The 25,563-nt window shown below is 38.5% G+C and overlaps 1 protein-coding gene across 2 annotated transcripts in view; it reads left to right on the forward strand.

Annotated features, from left to right (window-relative positions):
* ASB15 (ankyrin repeat and SOCS box containing 15) overlaps window positions 1-11,008 on the forward strand; it is a 42,866-nt gene extending 31,858 nt beyond the window's left edge. For both annotated transcript variants that reach the window (XM_052638478.1, XM_052638477.1), the window contains exons 8-11: window positions 662-833; window positions 2,423-2,993; window positions 3,520-3,673; window positions 7,886-11,008. In XM_052638478.1, coding sequence (XP_052494438.1) covers window positions 662-833; window positions 2,423-2,993; window positions 3,520-3,673; window positions 7,886-8,058 — 1,070 coding nt within the window. In that variant the 3' untranslated portion in view covers window positions 8,059-11,008. The remainder of the gene's footprint in view (window positions 1-661; window positions 834-2,422; window positions 2,994-3,519; window positions 3,674-7,885) is intronic.
* Window positions 11,009-25,563: the final 14,555 nt, after the last annotated feature.

A 25,563-nucleotide genomic window follows, 5' to 3' on the forward strand; every position in this document is an offset into this window, starting at 1 on the left:
CCTCTGTAGGGAAAAGACTAACATTTTGAACTTCCCCCACAATGCAACTCATTTAATTATCAAATGAGCCATATGAAATAAGCTATATTACTGTAGTTTACAGATAAGGAGTTGGAAGTTCATGGAAGTAAGTAGCTTGCCCCAAACTCTCACAGTCAGCAACAAAGCCGTAATTCAAACAGACCACTTTCCCCTACATCATGCCTTCTGGTCCTCATGACATTTGAATATTACACAATTTGTGTTCTCTGATGATATTTTGTGTCATTTCCCCTCTGAGCCATTTAAGATAGTCAGGCTTATTCATCTTAGGATCTTCTGCTGGATCATGCATGGTGTTTGCACATAGAAGACAGTTGATAAAGATTTGGTGAAATGAGACAGAGCATTAACTGTTGTCTTTAAAAGTCTAACTAGACCTTTTTTAGGGAGCATTTTCCTATCATGAAAATTGACTTGATTTCTCAGATGTCAATGAGGGAAAGATTTTCCAATAGAATGAAACATGCTTCATGATTGTTTATTGAAAAGGCCAAGAACACAGATGTTCTTAATTCTGTATTTTTAAGTCCTAATCAGAAAGGAAAACAACAGTTTATTTTTAAGGAGATGATCTTGCATCTGCCCAGTGGTCACTCTGCTGCCTGTGTTATCCTGCCAGGAGGTGATGTGCTTGCTTTGGCGGATGATGGTGCATCGGTGTTGTTTGAGGCAGCAGGAGGGGGCAATCCTGACTGCATCTCCCTCCTGCTGGAATATGGAGGAAGTGGAAACATACCTAACAGAGCAGGGCATCTTCCTATACACCGAGCTGCCTATGAGGGACATTACCTGTGAGTAACAAATCATAGCATGATCACTTCAAGTTGAAAACACAGATTTGTATATATGGTATAATCTTAAATATGTCTCCCAAAATCCAAACAGAAAAAGGTAAAATGTTCACAAGTTTTGTATATCTATGTGTTTGTTTGATTTCCCCCTTCTTTTTATATTCTTATACCTTAAAAAATTTCCACATTGAATTTATACTGCTAGTCAAATGAAAAGGTATTTTCTCTTAGAAGAAAGTTGTAAGTGAGACTTCTGCACGTGCCACCCAAATGTGCCTTTTTTTAAAAATCTGTTTATCAGAAGGCTACAGGGCTTCTAAAAATTTTGCCCTTGGCAAAGGATTAAAATTTGTATTACTCCAATTTTTATCAACATCAACAGATATTATAATGTAAAATATATCCTTGAATAGAAAGGTATCATTATAAATTTAGATTTCTTTAAGAAAATGGTCAGATATATTTTAAAATCACAAAATGTGCCACAACTAACACATCAATAGAAATCTATAATCATAATAATCTACCCACCTTGAAAGGATGGTGTTTGGCAATTAAATGTATTTCATAAATTCAAAACTGAGAACTCATTAGGCTTCATCACTTTCAGTGGTGACGTTGGCTAAGTTAAGTGGCTAATGACAAGTAATTGATGCGAAGTGACATGTTGTTAGAGTTTACCTGGATTTACTCCCAGTGTTCATAAATTCACACCTGGTAGCTCTGAATTAGGCACAAGAGATCAAGTTCTCCTTGCCTGTGGCTCTCATACATGTCCAATTCATCAGTCAAGTGTGAAATTCACAGCTATTCGTCACAGGTTCTTAGTAATACAAGCTGTGGTTAGTTATCTCAATTGAAATCATGTAAGATTGATGGAACAATAAAGACCCTTCTTGTTACTAATAATTCAAACTCAAGTAAGTAGAGAGGATATACATGGACAATATTAAAGCACAGATTGTTCATGGAGCAGTGAAAGCGGAATAACAAATAAAAATTCAAGAGGCCTAAATTCTAGTCATTACTCTTCTGCATCTGTGTGACCTTGGACAAGTCATTTCACCTCTCAAGTCTTCGTATGGCTCTGCTGGTAATAAAAGGGTTGGACTCATCAATGCCCAAGGTGACTTCCAGCTCTAATTTCCTGTGACTCTGTGGTTCTAATTAATGGTCAACAGTATGAAGCATTCATCTGTAACATTGAATGGACCTACTTTTCTGTTATATTTTCTTCATTAAGTAGCCTTGGTTGATTACAGATAATATGTTGTTCAGAGAAGAATTGAAAAATTGGGGAGGGTTCCTGAGGAATCACAATTCTAGAACCAAATAAATAAGATCTAGTAGGTTCCCCAGGAATATTTAGACTGGGAAGCTAAATCAAAACTAAACTAACAAATCAAAACTAACTAAACTAACTGAATAGTACTAAGTCTATGGACAAAGACTGAATGTTTTTGTGTAAGGTTATCTAGAGAAAATAAACTAATCAAATTGCATTCACTTGTCCAGCACGGAAGCTGGTTTATTTCATTTCTTGATTTTCTTCCTGCTATGTGGATATTTAATTCTTTTTTTTTTTTTAGTGCACTGAAATATCTTATTCCAGTAACATCCAAACATGCAATCCAGAAAAGTGGGCTAACACCAATTCACTCAGCAGCAGATGGACAAAATGCACAGTGCCTAGAACTGCTTATTGAAAATGGCTTTGATGTCAATAGCCTGCTTTCTGACCACATTTCTGAGAGTTATGATGACGAACGGAAGACTGCGCTCTATTTTGCTGTTTGCAATAATGATATCCTTTGCACAGAAATCCTCCTGGCTGCAGGTGCAGACCCAAACCTAGATCCCCTCAACTGTCTACTGGTGGCAGTGAGGGCCAGTAATCATGAAATTGTCCGGCTGCTTCTTGCCCATGGAGCTAATGTCAATTGTTACTTCATGCATGTGAATGACACTCGTTTCCCCAGTGCCATACAGTATGCCCTAAATGACGAGGTAATGCTCAGGCTGTTGCTGAATAATGGCTATCAGGTGGAGATGTGCTTCGAATGCATGCATGGGGACATCTTTGGAAACTCGTTTGTGTGGTCGGAGATAGAGCAAGAGGTACTGCCGGGATGGACGTCTTGTGTCATAAAAGATAACCCGGTGAGTTACACCCCTCTCTTCTTTGTATTGGATCAGCATCATAATTTTGCTCATTTAGGGATGTTCCAAGAAAAGAAAAATCAACTCCAACTTTTATATTTTTCTTCTTCTTGTGTTTTTGTTTGCAATGAGATGGGGAAATAAATAAGCATTAAACTAAGCTCCCAAAAGTATAGTTTTCTTGAATTGGAAACCAAATGTTGAATAATTTGGAAAATGTATGCAATTAATAACTCATGCTTATTTAGTGGAATTTGGGGGCTAGAAACACGGTAAGAAGAATCATGGAAAATAGCATGGTTCTTCCACATTATGCTGAGTACTGTCACATCAGAGCCACGCATGCTCCAGGGCTCATTGTTTCACAGAAACAAACAAATCATTTACTTTGCTTTTTTGGTTCATAACATGAAGGGTACTTTTATTTCATGTAAAAAGGCAAAGGAAGTAATTTGTCAGAACAAAATTGTTTATGAATATAGTATATTAAAAGTGCTACTAACTTCAATTTTATTACTTCTCTCAGTTCTGTGAGTTTATTACAGTCCCCTGGATGAAGCACTTGGTAGGCAGTGTTATTCGTGTATTAATAGATTACACGGATTATATCCCTCTGTGTGCTAAACTGAAGTCTGCACTAGAAGTACAGAGAGAATGGCCAGAAATTCGTCAAATACTAGGTAAAAGCAAAAGTTTTTCCTACAAAATTTTTTATGGAGAATGTATATAGGAAAAATTTCTTAATGTCAGTTTTGATACTTTTTCAGTGCTACCTTATATTCAGATTTATCTGTTTTCTCAAATCATCCTTAATTGTTCCTCTGATAGAAGATACTTTTTGCTTTTTCTTGACACTTTCCAACTGTTTAATTGTATAGTGAACAATACCATAACTATATTAACATTCTGAATAGAACTCACTTTTTAAAAGTTAACTTCTATAATATCATAAAGTATAGGATTCTCCATGTGGGCAGGGATCTGTTTTGTTTATTTTTGTACTCTTGGGGTTTAGCATAAAGCCTCATAAGCAGTAGATACTCAATACTAAATAAATGAATGAATGGAATGAATTAAAATATCCTTTTTGATCTAGTTTCTCTGGGTCTTTACTGACAAATTTGTACTATGAAAAGTATGTTTTACAGGCAGGCCATTTTGTATTTTCTAGGTTAAAGCTTAGTTACAATCATAAAAGTGAATCATATTATGAAAGTTTCAATAAAAATACATCTAAAATTACTCCAAATACATATAGAAAGTGAAGTCGCTCAGTCGTGTCTGACTCTTTGCAACCCCATGGACTGTAGCCTACCAGGCTCTTCCCTCCATGGGATTCTCCAGGCAAGAGTGCTGGAGTGGGTTGCCATCTCCTTCTCCAGGGGATCTTCCCGACCCAGGGATCAAACCCGGGTATCCCGCATTCCAGGCAGACGTTTTAACCTCTGAGCCACCAGGGAAGCCCAAATACATATAACAACCAGAGAAAAAATTATAAATTTGGAATGTTTTCTCTTTCAAAATATGAGTTTGGAAAAATGTACTTTCAAAACCTACTTGGACAATTTCATGGAGGCTAAAGAAGCATCCTAGAACCTACACCTAAATCAATCTTCAATGGTATAACAAAACTACAACATCCCATTCTTTAAGATCAAGCAAATTTTATGCAAATTAGTAGATATTTTATAGTCAAAAAGATGAGATTGAAATGTTTGCCTGATTTACATACCATATTTGTTAGATATAAAGTTCTATAAAAAGAAATGTTCATCTAAGCACTTAGTTTCAATCAGAGTCTCATACATTAAAGTATATGATCTGAATCTGGACTGTTTTGACCATGGTAGCAAGAGACGGAAGTTGGCAGAAACGGTGGAGATTTAATTGGCTAGAAAGAGTGTTAGTTCAGCTGAACACACATTAGGTGGTAAGCTTGGATTTTCCTCACATGGCTCTTCCACTGGAATGAGTTCTATGATAGAATAGACTTCGGGGCAACTAAAACAGGGATCTCAGAGAATCTAGTGAATGATAGAGCCTAGAAATTGACGTCTGGGGTCAGACAGGTCTGAAATAGGATGCAACATTGTTCTTGGCCTGGTATAGAATTGCTGAGCCACATAGTGCTTAGGTCACTCAGGGCTGATATTTTCATGAAAACAAGCAACAATTTATTGTATCATTTTTGTTTCATTCAGGGGAGGGGATTTTTTTTAATGTTTAATTTTCTATAAGAAAACCAAGATAGTCATACTGGTTGTGTGACTTTGAACGTGGTTACTTATTCTTTTTTATATCAAGGTTTTCCCACTGCAGAATGGGGCTTGCATAGTATTTACCTGTTAAGGTTGTTGTGGGAATTAAAAGAGATGTCACATATAAGGCACTTAGCATAATGCCTACAGCATTAAAAACACTTAGTAAATTTACCTATTTTAAAGACTAAATTATTAGTATTTTTATGTTATTTTTACTACATGGTAAGGTTATATGAAGTATCTGAAATGTGTATGTAAGCATGTCATGAACCCCCACAACTTGAAGAGTTAGATATTATCATTGCTAATTTTTAACAATTAAAAACTAAGGCTAAAGGGGATTTACATAATAGTCTGGACTCTATAAATTCTTGAAGCTAGTTACCCTTCTGAACAAAAGCCCAACTTAGGAGTGAAGTCAAAATCAAGCAGGATAGATGAAGAACTACAGCATTTTGGATCTTAAAGATTAATTGAGAGAAAGAGAAGGGGGATGGAGAGAAGGACCAACAGATTAAAAGAATTAAAAAGAACACATCAAACTAAAAAAAAAAATACTGTCAATACTATAGTTTAGGGATAGCACACGAAGATAATGAAGCTGTAAAGAAAGTGATTACTATAAAAGTCTGAAGAGTAGTTTCTTACAGGGAAGAAGGAATGAAGTTTGGATGGATTGTGGAGGGAATTCTGGGATGACTGGGGAAGTTCTATTCATGACCTAGGAGAGGTTTGCAGATGTTCACCTGATAATCACTTAAGAAACTGTATGTACCGTTGCTTTATCTATATTTTTCAATGAAAGAGTTAAAATATTTTGGAGATTGTAAAGGAAAAAACCATAAGGCTTATATAAATTATTTCCCAAAGTTACAGACAGAAAAATAGCAAAACAAGTATTTGAACTCTAGTCCATTTAAACACAGGCTCTTTCTCCAATACTACTGTACTTCCTGTCATAGAACAGATTTTGCTTCTAATTAGTAATACGTTGTCCATGTGTTTGTATTGGAAAAGAATGACAAATTCTTGTGACTTTAGAAAAGAAATCCAAGTAAGAATAAGATCAGAAAGTTTTCTAGTTGTTTCAGACACATCGTTGCAACTAGAGTGTAGTCAGTTGACTGCTATAAGTATAGTTAACCACTGGATGTCAGGATTTCTCCAGGTATATGTAGGGCAGAGTTTTTGTTAGAGGGAAAAATAAATTTTTTTAAAGATAGGTTTATTCTGTCTATTTTAGTAATGATAACTTTGCCTCAATAGTTTTTGAAAAACAGTCTTAATTTTTTCAAAATAACTTGAGTATTTATAATTGCAAATATAACAAGAAATGTGATCTCTTTGATTCACTCAATTCTCTTTGAATTGAGTGATTGTTCACAAATGATTACAATGTACCAAACACTTTTCTAATGCTTTACATGAATTTAATTTGTTTGACATTTAAACAGCCCTATGAGGTGAGTCCCATTGTTATTCACATTTCCCAGGTGAGAATGCTGAGATCATAGGGGTTAAGTAACTTGTCCAGGATAACACAAATACTATTTAAGTGGCAGAGACTTGATTTTAATCCAAGCTGACTGAGTCCAGAGCTTACCTCTAAGCCTGTGGGCAATGCTGCCTTTTCACTCACTCCTGTTGCTGGATTAATATTTCGGTACTGTAATTATACTAAAGATAAAGTTACTAGAGATAAAGTAAGAGTTGAAAAGAAAGACTAACATCAGTTATTTGAACAACATTAGCAGGTTTTTTGAAAAATATAAAATTTTTAGGTGTCATACACTGAACCAAATCTAAGATTGAATCACTGACATATGGAATCAGCTGTATCAGATGATTCACAGATAACTATTCATCAGAAAGATTGGTAGGAGAGAACAGAAGCGAAGGAATGTATCTCTAAAATACTCAGTTCTAAAAAATAAATAGTAGGAGATATGAGCATTTGCTTTCTTTAATCAAGTCCATTCATTCATTTAACATATTCTGTACTTCCCTGATGGTCCAGTGATTAAGGCCACGCTCCCACTGCAGGGAGTTTGATCCCCAAGGGAGGAAGATCCCCCATGTCACATGGCGAGGTTAAAAACAAAAACAAAAAGCATATTCTAGTTGAACACTCCCTAGAAGTCAAGCTCTGTTTTTGACACAGTTCAGTTCAGTTTAGTTGCTCAGTCGTGTCTGACTCTTTGTGACCCCATGAATCACAGCACGCCAGGCCTCCCTGTCCATCACCATCTCCCAGAGTTCACTCAGACTCACATCCACCGAGTCAGTGATGCCATCCAGCCATCTCATCTTCTGTCGTCCCCTTTTCCTCCTGCTCCCAATCCCTCCCAGCATCAGAGTCTTTCCCAATGAGTCAACTCTTCGCATGAGGTGGCCAAAGTACCAGAGTTTTTGACACAGAGACACACTAAATACCTACCTCAATGGAGCTTGCATTCTAGAGGAAGGGTGTGGAATGCTTAATTGCAATTTGAATTTTACTTAGACACCAGTTATTAACATGTACATGCTTGTTTTTTAGAATGACACTTAGTATTATTCTAAAACAGTCTGTATCTTATAGGTTCATTCATATTGTTTTTATTTTTTGCTTGTTTTTCCCATTCACTTTAGAGAATCCATGCTCATTAAAGCATTTATGTCGGTTAAAAATTCGAAGACTGATGGGGCTACAGCGGCTCTGCCAGCCAACCTCGATGGAGAAGCTCTCTCTACCACCAACTATTCAAAGATACATATTATTTAAAGAGTATGACCTCTATGGACAAGAGCTAAAATTGCCATAATTTAAAATAATATTTTTAAATGTGACTTTAAAAATATGTTTAAATGAGATTCCCTCCGAGAATTTCTTGGAATCGTTTTACATCCTGACATATATTTAAATCCATTGACAATTTTATAACCGCATCCTGGGTTCTTTGGGGAACACCATATTTCACATCTTTAAAGAACTTTACATTGTGATTTTTTTTAAAGAGAGTTAATATTTTGCATGTGATTTTCTATTGATTATCTTTGCTCGCAACAAGTCTTCAAACTCTCCTTATCAGGTGGCTCCTACAGTATCCATGAGCAAGTCTCTCCTTTGCTCGTAAAACAATCAATCACTTTCTCAAACCCCAGTTGCTGGCCCATTCTGTCCTTTCTCTTATTGCCACACTGTATAAAAGAGCTCCTCCCTGTCCCTGCAGATGCCCTCATTGTCATCTGGCTTCTACTCCCTCCACTGCCCTTCCCAAGGTCCTTATCAACTTGCTTGTTGCTACTTTCCGTGAGCATCCTCCAGTTTTTGCAACTGGTTGCTGCCGCATCTGACACTATTACCTACTCTACTCCAGGAACTGGTCTTCCCTTGGTTTTCCAGGTATCTTGTTCTCTTGGCTCTCTTCCAGCTGGTCTAACCGCTCTGTTTCTGGCTTCTTTCTATGTTGTGCATCTCCTACCAACTCTTTAGTAACATATCTTAAGTTCTCTTTTTTTACGCTCCGTTCAACAGGACATTTCATCCATACCCATGGTCTTATTTACAACCGACATGTTTTTTGACTGTAAATTTTTATCTGAAGTTCAACTTTTTCTCTCATGCACATGAGACCTGTGTAGACAATTGGCCTAAAGGATCTTTGAACACAAAGGAACCTCAAATTCAACGTATCCTAAAGCAAATGTGCTGTCTTCCTCCACAAAAAAGGGGGAGCTCCTTCTTTTACTATCTCTAGCTCAATTATTCAGTCACTCAGTCATATCTGACTCTTTGTGACCCCATGGACTGCAGCATGCCAGGCTTCCCTGTCCTGCACCAACTCCCAGAGCTTGCTCAAACTCACGTCCATTGAGTCAGTGATGCCATCCAACCATCTCATCCTCTGTCATCCCCTTCTCCTCCTGCCTTCAATCTTTCCCAGCATCAGGGTGTTTTCAAGTGAGTCAGTTCTTTGTATCAGGTGGTCAAAGTATTGGAACTTCAGCTTGAGCATCAGTCCTTCCAATGTATATTCAGGACTGATTTCCTCTAGAATTGACTGGTTTGATCTCCTTGCAGTCCAAGGGACTCTCATTAACCCAATTATTGATTCAGTTTCCCAAGTCAAAACTTGCACATAAAATTTGACCATCCCATTTTCCTTATCCAAGTTTATTTCATGAAGCCATCTTCTACTCAGTCTCACTGATTCAGCCTGAATACCAGCTCTTATCTCCTTTCTTCCTGGGATATTGCAGTGTTGCCAAACTGATCCTCCTCTCTGCTATCTTGCCTCATCTAACCCATGTTCTACACAGAACATCCCAGAGTGATCTTTTACAAATGTAAGCAAGTTTCACTCCCCTGCTTAAAATCATTCCCACTGCTCTTGGGATAAAGTCCAAAGTTCTCCTTCTGCTCCAAATCCCTGCCTTCCTCTTAGCCTTATCTCTTGGTGTCTCCCATATGCCAGCTCTTTAAACATGTTAAATGCCTCGGATAAGTTAATGCTTTGAACAGTGATTTCATACATCACTGTGGTGGTGGTTTAGTCACTAAGTCATGTCCGACTCTGGCAATCCCATGGACTGTAGCCCACCAGGCTCCTCTGTCCATGAGGTTTTTCAGGCAAGAATACTGGAGGAGGTTACCATTTCCTTCTCCAGGGGATCTTCCCAACCCAGGGATAGAATCTGGGTCTCCTACACTGCAGGCAGATTCTTCACCAACTAGGCTACCTATACATCACTAGTTTCTGTTTTAAAAATAGGGTCATCTATTTTATATATACATATATAAAATCTATTATCATGGATATTTCATAAAAGAAGGGCCATTTTAATGCCAGAAAATGGGGCTGCCTTAAACCCGATTATTAAAATTGAATTACTTTATCTTTGTAAAAACTTAACAGTTTGGTCTTCATTTCCACATTGATGAGTGAAAATTTCATTCTAGCCCAAGAAGTCTCTGAGGTCTTTGATTTGGGAACCACTGTTTTAAAAGAGACTATTTTCTAGGCCCTCAGGGCCTTTGTATGTTCTTCTCCTTCTGCCTGGAATCCCCTTTCCATCTCCTTCTTCCTCCCTCCACCCCTTATCCTACAGGTCTCAGTTTAGGTGTTCCTTTCTCTAGGATGGGAGGCCCTAGAACAGCATTTCTCATGCTGTATTACAGAAACCTATGTTCCCATCTGTCTGTCCACTAGACTGTAAGCTCTGTGAGGGCAGGGTCTATGTCCGATTTGTTGTACAGGGTTTTCTTAGGGTCAAACACATTCCCTAGAGCATAGAGAGAATGCAAAAACTACTTGTTGAATACATTGAATGAGTGAATGTTATGTTATGTAAGATCCAGACAAAATTAATCAGTGACCTCATGGTAAAATGATAGTTCTGAATCTCTGAATTGGTTATATAGCTTTAGTTATGTAATTACTTGGATTCATTCTTAGATTTTCTTACAATCGTTTTTATCTTGAGTTATTGTATTCTTTCAATAGTACTATCTCACTAGTTTATGAGCTATACAAATTGTATTTAGCTCTAGCTATAAGTATGAAAAAACTGTATAATTAGACATATACTTTTAACCACTTTTATTCCCTAAAGAATATATTTTCATATAGATTAAACTCTAATGTATTTAATTAGAACTATAATGTTTTGGGTATGGGATTTTGTGATTCCTCTGTTGCTCTCCTACTTGTGGCTAAAATGCATTGTTATCTATAATATTACTCTAAGTAGATTTTTTTTTAAAAGATTTAAGTGTACCATATGATACTTCAGATATTAAATAAACTAAAACTTGGATATTTACTGTATTTTTGTATAAATGCATTCAAGATACCTCAGATATTAAATAAACTCTAGTACACAAAAGTTTGACATTTTCTTTAATGTGTTTTATGTAAATATATTCAAGAAACACTTGGATGAAAGGATATGAATTCACTGCACCTACTATGGGTTGAAAGTGGTTCTTTGGTACTTGTGAAGCAGGAGAAAAATATATTCTATGAAACTGAGACGATCACTATATTCAAAATGGATTCAACCTCTTTCCTATTACAGGTCGAAATTTTCTATCAGTGTTTTTGTTTTGGGGTCAGCTGGATGGTAAGAGGATTATTTTATATCTAATTAGGACTCTGTTTCTCCAAGAATATGTCACTTTATCTGGGAGGGCAACAGCTGCTTCTCCCCAGTGAGCTTCAGGAGAAGCCAAACATTCTACATGCTGCCTGTTTAACCACTATCATGTTTAATCAACATGATAGGGTTTTGATGACATCTTCCATGCTGCCAAGATGATCATAGCTGTTTTGGTAACTGTGGATTCTGTTTTGTACCATACAGAGACTCTGGTTGGGAAGAAGCAGATATGGCCTCTCATTTGAGTGAGGTTTGTTTAGTTTTTCAGTAGGTCATCTTTAAATACTATTTCCATTTCTGACTTACAATAATTTCATAAGCTCATTGAAGCCATGTACCTCCTGAAGAATATGGGTTAATCATTTTAAATAGTCTCAGAACATGTTTCCAGGCATAAGTCAATGGTGCATAAGTTGTGACAATTGTGTAAATGTTGTACAGCAAATATTTTTAGGTAACACTTGCTTTGATGCAGGTTTTTGAAAAATCAGTGCATAAGGGTGAGACAGCATGGAAACTTCTATAAAAAAGATGGAGTCTTTTATGACATAGCACATGAAACCCCACATCTGCTATTGCTTGATGAAGTCCCAATCATCAAAAAGGAAGAAGGGCTTCTTAGGGGAGAAGATGTGTAGAAGGAAATAGACTTATTTGACCTCAGTGCCCTGTGTTGTGTAATCTCACGGAGTGCTAGAGATGTCTGGGGATTTGCTGTTTTCGGAAGGAGACAGTCTAGTAATTTGAATCTGGGCACTGGGAGCGCCTGAGTTCTAATGATGGATTGACCAGGGATTCCACTGGAGGCACTGGACGGGTGCTCACATTCTGTGTTTCAGATTCTAGTAGATGAGAGACAGTCATTTCTCTTTCTTTGGAAGTCTTTCATCCCAGGAGATCCCAATGATTTTAGATAAAACTCCTTGGAAGCAGCCTGTAGTGTTGGATAAGGTAGAAGGTGTGGAGGGTGATAAATATGATACTTACTTGAGGATCAAGTGGGTGTGAGACAGCAGTATCTGGTTCTTTCTGTTTGAAGCAAAGCCTGTACTGGCTTCCCAAAAAAACTTTCTCATGCTTTGTGGAAGTCAAATAACCAGACGTGACATTCAGTAGTCAGCAATCTATGTTCCTGATTGTTCTAGTAGCCCCTCATGATCTAGTTACCCCAGTTGGTCTAACATTGTTTCAGTGAAGCACCAGCTTTAATAATTTTTGTCTGGAGGATGGAAATATTTGCACAGACTTTAACTCATTAGAAGCCTTTCAACTTGGACTCAACTGTGGCCCTAAGCCCCTTACTGGGGGCCTGACCTTCAGAGTCATCTGAGGTACTGAAGAGGCAAAAATTGAATCTGTGGGTCAGATGCCCTGATTAAATTTGAACTGCAACTGAACTGAGTCCAACTTCATGATTGATTCTAGGATATCTGAACACCCTCTCTTCAATGGGAAAAAAAGCCTTTTATTTGACAATCAAAAATAAGAGTCTAAAATACTAATAAATTTAAGAGAGAATCATTTTAAAATCTTTCTAAATAGCAGGGTTTGGTAAGGGAAAATGATGAGACTCCAATGACCATGGAAGGAAAAAGGTAGTTACTTCCTACCCTCCTGCCATAGATCATTTGTTCTATGAATGTGGAAAGATTCTTGAGAGAAATATAGTTCATTTTAATATGTTCCAGTGTTCTTGCCTGGAGAATCCCAGGGACAGGGGAGCCTGGTGGGCTGCTGTCTATGGGGTCGCACAGAGTCGGACACGACTGAAGCGACTTAGCAGCAGCAGCAGTACTACTTCACTAACAATGCCTTTCCTTTGTCCTGTGTTTTATAGTTCACGAAGCATTTCTCATATGTCATCCCCCTTTGCTGTAGGAGCAGGACAGTGAAGGGGTTAAAGATCTCCACTCTATAGATAAGGAAATCAGTTTCACAGTTAACTAAGATAGTAAATGCTGGGGCTAGGATGCAGTCTAGGGTTTCTGATTGCAAATCCCATGTTGTTTTCACCACATCATTTTTAGTACGGATTAGGAGAGCATTGTTTAGAACAACCCAAAAGTGGAAGCAATCCAAATGTCCATCAACTGTTGAATGGATAAAGACAGTATGGCCAGTCTATACAATGGATTACTATTTGGCAACTTACTACAACATGGATGAATCTCAAAAGCATTATGTTGAGTGAAAGAAGCCACACATGAAATAACACTATTGCATGATTCCGTTTGTATAAAAATGTCCAGCCAAAGCAAATATACAGAGACAGAAAACAGAGGAGTGGTTGCCTGGAGCTCAACAGGGTGGGCACAAAGGTTGAATGCAAGTGGGCACAGGGGTTTTGGGAGGTCACGGGAAATGTTCTAAAATTGAATCATGGTGATGGTTGCACAACTTGGTAAATTTACTGACAATAGGGACTGAACTTTACACAAAGTTGAGTGAATGTTATGGCCCATCAACTACATCTGAATAAATCACTTAAAAAAAAAACAACACAAAAACAAACTAGAAGAGCATGTCTCTTGTTGACAGGTGGTGCCATGTTTACAACCTCGCCGAGGTCGCCCAGCTGAACAATGGAGTCACCTGGCTCAGAGGAAAGCACTCGGTTCTTGCGCTAGCAGCCCATGATTTATTAGTTTTGCTCTGCTGATAAGACCATGAAAAGCAGATGAGGACACAGCATTCAAGGGCAGTGCCTGTTGCTTTCACCAGTCTCACTGGCTCTCAAACCCAAACAAACACAGCCTGCTCTGCCAGCCTCTGACATTTCCATGAAGCTTATAATACGACTTTCCCACCTATTATTATTATTATCTACAAAACACACAAAAACATGCAGTTTAGAGAGCTAAAAATGAAGATTTCCTGTCCAAGTGAGGGCATAAACTAACAAGGAATCATGGTATCCTGGGATGGATGGGTGTTTTGTAACACTCATGAGAACTAGTTCGGATTCCCTGGGGGTGCAGTGGAAAAGAAAGCCAGGAGAAATGGGGGTAGGGATGGCATTCCAGGGGAAATCAGAGAAAGCAAGCTTTCAAAAGGCTGTGGATCTCAGGAATCCAGGACAACCGAGGAAGGAAATGTCAGTGAGGAACTGTGAGTCTGTGTGAAAAGACAGTGCCCTTGATTTTCCCGAGAAATTGCCAGTGAAAAAGCTCAGTAACCAGACACCAGCTCTCAAGCACTGACTGTGCCATCTCAGATCACACCGTGTCCCCACAATTCCCAGACTTTGACACTGAATTTACCCTTCTAGCACCTCTTCACAGTGGAATCTCAGCTGTTCTGCCCTTTCTGTTACTACTTCCCTGCAGGACTGGAGTTTTCTTAAGTGACAGTTGTCATAAACCTGAGGAGAGAGCCCTCCCAGGGAACGAATCTGTCTTGGGTGGTCTTGAGTGCCGATCATTCTTCCTAATACACAGTGAACAAACTGGCCCCAAACTGTCATATCAACACGTGGGGTTACAACTAACTGGTTACTGAAATGGATGAAAGCCTCAGACCTTCCAGGATACCCCACGTAAAATTTCCTTTATCAGGATTTCATATGATATATGTCAAATCTGTTCCCGCTTCTATAAATGGAATTCCATGTTTATGAGCTGCCTCAGGAGGAAAATCTGATCGAAGAAATTCAGCTATTTTTTCTTCACTTTTGAATTTTTTCTAACAACCACTTTTTTTTTGGTCTTTATAATTTTAACATTATCAGCTTGTCTATTAATTTGCACCGGGGCTCATCTTTATGTGTTTGAATTACTTCAGCAAAGGATACTTGAACCTACTACACACAAGGCAAAGCATTAGCTGTGCTATTAAAAATTTCTGTCTTTCATCCCATCTGTCTTCTATTTTGGTACATTTTGAAATGACAAACTGGAAAAATCTCAACATGAGAAGCACTTGGACTTACAGAACATAACACTAATTATCACATCGTAGCTGGGTATACTTAAAGAGACTTTTTAACCTCTCAGAACCCCAGAACCCATTTTCACCCTTTATAAAATGGGTGGCATAGTATCTATTTCACCAAGCATTGCCTCACACGCAGTAAGTGGCAGCTACACACAATTATTCTGTGGAGATCCGATTACTATGTCGGACTGCCTGGCACACTGTACGTAAAAGCATTCTGTAAACTATAAACGTTATACAATGGCAAGATATTAGCTTTATAAATAGCTCTAATAATTTTAAATTTGACTCATGCTCACAACCACAAGCTGGCACAGCTGGGAGATTTACTTGGCTGCCAAGCCTGAGAGAGAAGACTTGATAAGAGTATTGCCAGTTCTCATCTGATCCTTGGGGCCTGTTTGGTTGTTGTCTGTGCTGGGCCTGACCTTTGCCTGACATTCCCCCTGGGATCCTGTCTCCTGCTATCTGAGAAGCTCCCAGCAGACAGACTGAGTGAAGTCGGAGGCTTCACTTCCTTAGAGGTCATTGCGTTAGTTCTGCAGCCTTTGGATCAACCAGCCATAGGAATTGTTGAAAACCCAAATTCTTCTGCATAAGTGAGAAACAGGTTAAATCTAGTTCAGGAAGTAATCTGGCAATTGTACAATGAGAGAGATGAGCTAAGCTCTTAAACAAAAAAAGAGCAAAAATAGAGAGAAGGTGAAAGTTAGGAATAACTTGTTAACAGTAGGTAGGTGATACTTGTGAAAATAAGGGAATTTCTAGTTCCCCAACTTTGTAAATGACACTGTAGCATATGATTTTCATGTTTCCTCATCAGCAAACTGAGAACAATTTAAGTAAGAAAGGCATCCATGAAATGAACAAAAAAGTCATTGTGAGATATGAACACATAGTGACCAGTCAGGCTAATTTGTTAGTCTGGGAGCCACATTCAGAGGCAGACTGATCATGAAGCAGGAGCTTCTGGGCACTTGTGAGTGTTGGGAGTCCCAGGAGTAATGGAACGTTGAACAGGTTTTTGTGTGAGAAAGAAGCCAGGTTATAATTAGGTGCCATTTCTCTATATGCATTTCTGGCAAGCCACTTCAAGAGAAAAAGCTCTGCTTGCTCAGTTGCTTCAGTCGTGTCTGACTCTTTGCAACCCATGGACTGTAACCCTCCAGGCTCCCCTATCCATGGGATTCTCTAGGCAAGAATACTGAAGTGGGTTGCCATTTCTTCCTCCAGGGGATCTTTTGGACCCAGGGATTAAACTTGAGTCTCCTGCATCTCCTGCATTGCAGGTGGATTCTTTACTGCTGAGCCACCGAGGTAGCGGTGTTTTATACACTCTTATAACTAATTTTGTTTTATATTATTGTTCTTAAATAGGTCCCCACCACTGTAAAATCACTAGACTCTATAAGACCTGGATCTACCCCTGCCTACACTGGAAACCATCTGAGTTGATTTTTCAACTTTTTCTTTCTTTTATATTTTTACTTTATTTTATCTTATTTGTTAATTTATAGACTGTGCCAGATGGCACGTGAGATCTAGCCCTGTCTGGGGAAACTGACCCCCACCCCCAAATTGGGAGCCCTGAGTCTTAACCACTGGACTGCCAGGAAAGTCTCCGGGTTTTGTGCTTTTTTTGAAAACACACACACACACATTCTTCTTAAACACCTGAGAACTTTAGTAGGCCTTGGGGATGATGAATGGGCAGACATAGCTCCTTCCTTTGGGAAAAAATTCCTTTCCTGTGAAGACAAATTCAAATCAAGTGATCCCAAGTGGGAGGCTGCATAGAATAAAGTTTTGTGGGAACTTAGAGAACTAAGCTGAGCTCAGGAATCAGGAAAGACCTCTCTTTGGGAGTGTTACTTAAGAGTAAAGAATCTAATGAGGTGCATGAACCTAGAGCCTATTATAAGAGTGAAGTCAGAAAGAGAAAGATAAATATCGCATACTAATGCATGCACACGTCATGGCAAATAGATGGGAAAATAGTGGAAACAGTGGCTGACTTTATTTTTCTGGGCTCCAGAATCACTGTGGATGGTGATTGCAGCCATGAAATTAAAAGACACTTGCTCCTTGGAAAGAAAGTTATGACCAACCTAGACACCATATTAAAAAGCAGAGACATTGCCAACAAAGGTCCAACTAGTCAAGGCTATGGTTTTTCCAATGGTCATGTATGGATGTGAGAGTTGGACTATAAAGAAAGCTGAGTGCCAAAGAATTGATGTTTTTGAACTGTGGTGTTGGAGAAGACTCTTGAGAGTCCCTTCGCCTGCAAGGAGATCCAACCAGTCCATCCTTAAGGAGATCAGTCCTGGGTGTTCATTGGAGGGACTAATGTTGAAGCTGAAACTCCATTACTTTGGCCACCTGTTGCGGAGAGCTGACTCATTTGCAAAGCCCCTGATGCTGGGAAAGATTGAGGGCAGGAGAAGAACGGGATGACAGAGGATGAGATGGTTGGATGGCATTGTGGACACAATGGACATGGGTTTGGCTGGATTCCGGGAGTTGATGATGGGCAGGGAGGCCTGGTGTGCTGCGGTTCATGGGGTCACAAAGAGTCGGACACGACTGAGCGACTGAACTGAACTGAACTGAACGCATATACATGGAATCTAGAAAGATGGCACTGACAAATTTACTTGCAGGGCAGCAATGGAGAAACAAACATAGAGAATAGACACAGGGAGAGGGGAGGGGAGGGTGAGATGTATGGAGAAAGTAACGCGGAAACTTACATTACCATATGTAAAACAGATAGCCAATGGGAATTTGCTGTATGTCTCAGGGAACTCAAACAGGGGCTCTGTATCAACCTAGAGGGGTGGAATGGGGAAGGAGATGGGAGGGAGGTTCAAGAGGGAGGAGACATATGTATACCTATGGCTGATTCATGTTGATGTTTGACAGAAAACAACAAAATTCTGTAAAGCAATTATCCTTCAATTAAAAAATAAAATTTTTAAAGAAGAATGTATAAAATAGTAACTGCCACAGAGGGAAAAAAAAAGAGAGAGGAGGAAGCAGAGGCCTCCCAGGCAAGTGGAGGGAGCATGCGAATGGCCTGGGATGGGAGCCAGGGAGCCAGCCTAGGGTTCAGAAGCTCTGAGTGGCTGAGGGTGAGTGTTGGAGGAAGTGACCCAAGTTGAGGCTGGAGAGGTGAGCGGGGACTTTTCCTGGAGTGGCCAGAGGGCACGATGAAAGATTCTTTCTGAAGGACAATGGGAGCCCTGTATGAGGGTCTTAGGTAGAGAATGACCAGATGAGATCTGTGGTTTCAAAAAATTACTCTAGCTATACGGTGGCAAAGAAAAAGATGTCGGGCATCAGGGAAAATGAGGACAGGAGCTTAGACTGGGACCGGGTAGAGCATGCACAGATAAAGTAGGATTCAAGAGCTTGTGACTGAATATGATAATATTGGTGAGAGAAGATGACACACAGGCTCCAGAACTAGGTGGATGAGGACACCATTTTCAGAAATGTGAAAGCTTTGGGGTGGGGGAAGTGGAAAGAAGAAAATCAGGTTACTGATTTGGAGCAAGTTGAGGTTTTCAAGCCATGAGACAACACTCTTTCCTACCCCACTTCCTCCCCACCTCCAATGAAGTTTTTATTGGTGGTTTCTTAAGAATTCTTGAGGACACAAATATTAGCTCAGTCAAATTACATGTTATTGTAAATCTTGGCCCTTTGGGGTCCTTTCAAATCACTGAAACTACGTATATTAAATTTGTGAGTGACAAGTGCCTACAGTAGAATAAAGCCAAGAACCAGGGGAAATCAAAAGGTTTATTAAATATATTCTTATAATATATACTTTTCTTTGTGGTTATAAATTTTAAAAATGCCTATACAAACTTTCTTTTTCTTTTGTTATGACTTATTACATCAGACATTGAGTATAGCTCCCTGTACTACACACTAGGACCTTGTTATTTATCCATTCTATGTATAATGGTTTGCATATAAATATTTTGAAATATGAACAGTTCCTGAAATTACCAAATTCTTCCTGAAATGTGGGGGTTATTAAAGAAAATAAAGACTCAATTGACAGAACCTTAGGTGATGGAATTCCACTTGAGCTATTTCAAATCCTAAAAGATGATGCTGTGAAAGTGCTGCACTCAATAAGACAGCAAATTTGGAAAACTCAGCAGTGGCCACAGGACTGGAAAAGGTCAGTTTTCATTCCAGTACCAAAGAAAGGCAATGCCAAAGAATGTTCATACTACCGCACAATTGCACTCATCTCACATGCTAATAAAGTAATGCTCAAAATTCTCCAAGCCAGGCTTCAGCAATGTGTGAACCGTGAACTTCCAGATGTTCAAGCTGGTTTTAGAAAAAGCAGATGAACCAGAGATTAAATTGCCAACATCCACTGGATCATCGAAAAAGCAAGAGAGTTTCAGAAAAACATTGATTTCTGCTTTGACTATGCCAAAGCCTTGGACTGTGTGGATCACAAGAAACTGTGGAAAATTCTGAAAGAGATGGGAATACCAGAGCACCTGACCTGCCTCTTGAGAAACCTATATGCAGGTCAGGAAGCAACAGTTAAAACTGGACATGGAACAACAGACTGGTTCCAAATAGGAAAAGGAGTACATCAAGGCTAGATATTGTCACCCTGCTTATTTAACTTATATGCAGAGTACATCATGAGAAACACTGGGCTGGAGGAAGCACAAGCTGGAGTCAAGATTGCTGGGAGAAATATCAATAACCTAAGAAATGCAGATGACACCACCCTTATGGCAGAAAGGGAAGAACAACTAAAGAGCCTCTTGATGAAAGTGAAAGAGGAGAGTGAAAAAGTTGGCTTAAAGCTCAACATTTAGAAAACGAAGATCATGGCATCTGGTCTCGTCACTTCATGGGAAATAGATGGGGAAACAGTGGAAACAGTATCGGACTTTATTTTTCTGGGCTCCAAAATCACTGCAGATGGTGACTGCAGCCATGAAATTAAAAGACGCTTACTCCTCGGAAGGAAAGTTAATGACCAACCTAGACAGCATATTAAAAAGCAGAGACATTACTTTGTCAACAAAGGTCTGACTAGTCAAGTGGTCATGTATGGATGTGAGAATTGGACTATAAAGAAAGCTGAGCACTGAAGAATTGATGCTTTTGAACTGTGGTGTTGGAGAAGACTCTTGAGAGTCCCTTGGACTGCAAGGAGATCCAACCAGTCCAACCTAAAGGAGATCAGTCCTGGGTGTTCATTGGAAGGACTGATGTTGAAGCTGAAGCTCCAGTACTTTGGCCACCTAATGCGAAGAGCTGACTCATTTGCAAAGACCCTGATGCTGGGAAAGATTGAGGACAGGAGAAGAAGGGGACGACAGAGGATGAGATGGTTGGACGGCATCACTGACTCTATGAACATGAGGTTGAGTAAACTCCAGGAGTTGGTGATGGATAGGGAGCCCTGGCATGCTGCGGTTCATGGGGTCGCAAAGAGTCGGACATGACTGAGAGGCTGGACTTAATTGAACTGACCTCTCAACTTTTCTGAACATTAAGAGCCAAAAGCACATAAGCCACAAGCCAAGAAACTCACCTTAAAGGGAGGGTCTCCCTCAATTATCGAGGGTTAGGCTGAAGTAGTTAGTACACACCACTGGAGTTAGGAGGTGCCTAAAAATATTATTTACTGAAATACCAGCTCTGCTGGCAGGGCCCATAGTGCTGATTTTTGGAGGTGCTGATGAGTTTTGCTCTTCTTGAGTCTCCATTAGTACCAGGACACTTGCTGGGATTAACGGTAGCTTGTATAACATTAGAGATTTCTACTTAACTTTAGATGTAATAAAGTCCAAAACTCCTTGACATGACCCTTCAAATATAAAATATTCAGCATCTATATGTGTTTACCAGGTGTCAGCCATGATGGTGGTGGCTAGGAGGGGAACAAAACGAGTTGCAGGGGAAGTAAGAACCAGGGCCAGTTTCTGCCTAGCTCCACCTACTCCTCATCTCTACTGAACAATGCCTGGCTTTGTTTGTGTTGGCGTTTTTATTTTCATACTCTTGTGTGATTGCTTAGAGGCTTCTCTCTCTTCCAGGAAATCTCTTTATGGTTCCTGTGACTTCTCCAACTGCAGCCACGTGGGCTGCCTTGCTTCTTCATCTGTATTTATTCCACAGCTCTACTCTTGTTGGCACCTCGGCGGAGCTGTCACTGCACTGTGTTACTGTCAGCTGTCTGCCTCTCTATGAGGAGCAGAGCTCCTGAAGGCTGCAGTGTCTAGATCAATTTTTATTTTTCAGTTTATAACCCTAGCTTCCAGCATAGCACCTATCCACACAGCAGACATCTGGTAAATGGACATTGAATAAAGAAACAAATAATAGCATTTTCAAGAGGAAGTCAAAGGGGGAAAAAGATTGAAAGAAAAAAAAAAACCAACAACTCTTTTCACTAAAAAGAAAATTGCTGATGTCCTGGGAAATAGTGTATATCTGATTGACAATCAAGAAGCATGAAAATAATTCTCTCCGAGAGAGATTGTTCTAAAGAGAAAATGTAAATCTTCAGATGGCTTGTAGTACTGATGGCTCTAAAAACAATCCTACTCGAAAACACAATGTAATCAGGTTAAAAATCACAAAATAGAAAATGGTGATGCTTAGAGAACTTTTGACTGAGATTTTTCCTCTCAGTGCAGACAAGTTTGCAAAGAAATCTAAATTTTTTCATTGTACTTAGGTCTGGCCAGAGTCAGGCATTGGTGTTCAATTAGTCAACAGAATTTTATCCAATGGATTTAAAGTCTGCGGAGAAAACATAAAGAGGGATCCAGTGAACTAAGATCATCCATGAGCTGTGATTTTTATCATAATTAGAGTGATTTGTAATATATATACTAGGATGTCTGAATGACCATTGTTCTTCATGGAGTGTCTTGAGAGGCCATAATATTATTTTTTTGCCAGTGATGCTGCCACAGAGCAAAACACTTTAATGTCTCCTTTTCCAGAGTTATTTTCAGAGTCATTCATGGGCTACCCAAGATTTGGAAGAAGAAACTCACATGAGAACATATTTATTCTGCATTGTTCCAATGAGAAAACTTAAATATATTTATGGTGAGTTTTAAAGAGATCAGTTTTAACACAATAGAAAGAAAGATGTTGTAGTGATTTGAGCCCTCCAACAAAGGAAGGAGTTTTTGGTAATGTACAGTTTTCACCGAAAGTACTCAAGCAAACACTAAATGACCACTTATAGAAGTCACAGAGGATTGATGTTTTTCCAAGTCACTTTGAAAGCTGAGAATCTGTGATTCCAAAAATATCTCAGTCATTATTTTATAGTCATATTAACTGTGTATTATTGCATCAAGACCTTACTTCAGATCTGTGCTTAAAAGTCATCTTATTAAAACAGAGATCTTCCCTACTTGAAATATTACCTGCAGAATCTTCTTTCTTCCCTTTTATCCCACTTTATTTCTCTCCATTGAACTTCTGTCTGTACGTTCTGTATTTACTCATTTATTTACATATTGTCTGTTTCCCCCAGTGAGACTGTAAACTCCATGAAGGAAGAAATTTTTACTTTTGGTTTTCTTCAATGCTCTAATGCCAGCACTTAATTTAGAATCTGACAGGTAATGTATGTTCAATAAGTTGTCAGATGAAAATAATATTAAAATATTATAGAAAAACTATAAACAAGAGAGAAAAAGTAAAACACAATTTCATATTTTTACAGTTATGCACCTCAAATTTACATAGTGGTCAGCATATCATATATGCCTAATACATACTTGTTGAAGAAACAAAAGTATACTATCATTTTAATGTATTTTTCATCTTTTTTATAAAAAAACAGAGGTTTTTATACAGTTGTAATCATAATTCATCTTTTAACCTAAAATTTATTATTCAGCTGAATAACTCATCTTATTCATCAGATTTGGATATAATATTTGATGTCATTTCCAAAAATCAAAACTATTTTCACATAAAAAATGTATTATCACTAAGGCTATAACAAAGGTATATGCTAAAGGCCATAAAAAAACAATGAACTCATCATTTCTAATATCATAATTATCCTAGTAGTATCACTGAAAAGAGTCATAGTTATTTTGGGAGACAGAATTTCATAATGAGTTAAGACCATAATACTTAGCCAAAACATTCTTGCAAAAGAAAAAAAGTGAAGAACTTATAATTCCTGGTTTCAGTACATACTACAAAGCTATAATAATTAAGACTAGGTGGTACTGTCTTAAGAAAATAGACTTAGAGATCTATAGAACATAACCTACTGTTCAGAAATAAACCCTTACATTTCTGACCAATTAATTTTCCACAAAGGCACCAATGCAATTTAATAAAAAAATCCTAAGACAATTGGACATCTGTATACAAAAGATGAATTTAGGCCATTACCCTACACAGACGCAAATATTAAATCAAAATGTGTAATATACCTCTGAAAACCCAAAACTGTAAAACTCTTAGAAGAATGCATAAAAGTAAGTCTCAGATCCTGTGTTTGGGAAAAGATATCTTAGTTATAATACCAAAAGCTCAAGCAATAGAAGAAGAAATAGATAAACTGAACTTCATCAAAATTAAATAGGTTTACTTTTCAAGACAATCCACAGAATGACAGATAATAGCTACAAATCTGATAAAGTCCAGATTATAAAAATAATTTTTATAGCTTAGTAATAAGACAACCCGATTTAAAAATGAGCATAAGATTTAAATGAATGTTTTACCAAAATTGACATAAGATTGCCAGTAAACATATGATGTTCAGTATCACTAGTTATGGGCCCCCTGGTGGATCAGATGGTAAAGAATCTGCCTGCAATGTGGGAGACCTGGGTTCGATCCCTGGGTTGGGACGATCCCCTGGAGGAGGGCATCTAACCCACTCCAGTATTCTTGCCTGGAGAATCTGCATGGAAGAGGAGCCTGGCAGCCTACAGTCCATGAGGTGGCAAAGAGTTGGACACGACTGAGCAACTAAACACAGCACACATCATTAGTTATTAGAGCAATGAAATTTAAAACAATAATGAGATACCATTTCATAGGCACTGAAATAGCTATAATCCAACACTTCAGCAAAAACATGTTAGGATGTGGAGAAACTGGAATGCTCCTTATTGCCGGTGGGAAAGTAAATTGGTACAGCCATTTCGGAAAATAATTAGGCAGTTTCATGAAAAGTAAATTTACCATATAACTCAGCAATTCCACTACTGCGAACTAGATACCCAAGGGAAATAAAAACATGTGGCTACGTAGACTTGCAGTAAGTGTTCAACATTGGTTATAACTCCCCAAACCTGGAAACAACCCAAACATTCACAACTACTGAATGTATAGACAAAATGTCATGTATTTGTGTTGACACATATATAGTTCTCTATATATATACATTTTAACAGATGTTCATGTATCTGTATGCTAGGATGATATATTTATGAAACCCTGTAAACTGTGTGTGTATTTCATCACATTCACCAAAATGTGGACAGGTATATAATTTCAAATTAGCATCTCTTGAGTATTCAGCCCAGACACAAATCCAGTTGCAAATTCTAGCTCCACCATTTCTTAGCTCTGTGGTCCTGGGCTAGTTACTTAACCTCTCAGAATCTGTACTAGTAGAATATGGGTAATAGTATACACTTCATGGGACTGTGGGATTAAGTGAGATAAATGTTTAAACTGCTTAGCACTAGACTGGCGTAGTGTCAGTTCATAATAAATCTTGTCCAATATTGTTATTTGTCTTTTGGGGAGTTTTGTTCGTGAATCAAGTTGTTTACTAACACTTAGGGTGAGGAGAAGGAAGCCATTTTGTGCAGAGGAGAGAGAGTGCAAAGGCTTCCGCCCTTCTAGCTGTCTGACTTCACTCAATTTCTCAGAGCCTCACTTGCCAAAATCTGTAAAGGGAGATAATTAACGTAAGTCATCTCTCAGGACTTATGATTTGTAAACTGCAAAATGCAATGACAGTAGAAAAATGCTCTTTCATTATAACCTTCTGTCCTCATCAGTGCCAACCACGATATGTTTTTTAGGAGAACCAGAATAACGACTCTAAAGGCATGTGTAGTCATTTCTCACCCTGGAAGATTATAGGAAAAGAATCTTTTCATGACCATGGTGGTGGTAGCAAGCCATTTTAGAAATACATTTTTACCCTCTTGTTGTTTGAAAACAAAGTAAGAAGC

Source organism: Budorcas taxicolor, chromosome 4 (genome assembly GCF_023091745.1).
Source record: "Budorcas taxicolor isolate Tak-1 chromosome 4, Takin1.1, whole genome shotgun sequence".
In the NCBI taxonomy this organism is placed as follows: Eukaryota; Metazoa; Chordata; class Mammalia; order Artiodactyla; family Bovidae; genus Budorcas; species Budorcas taxicolor.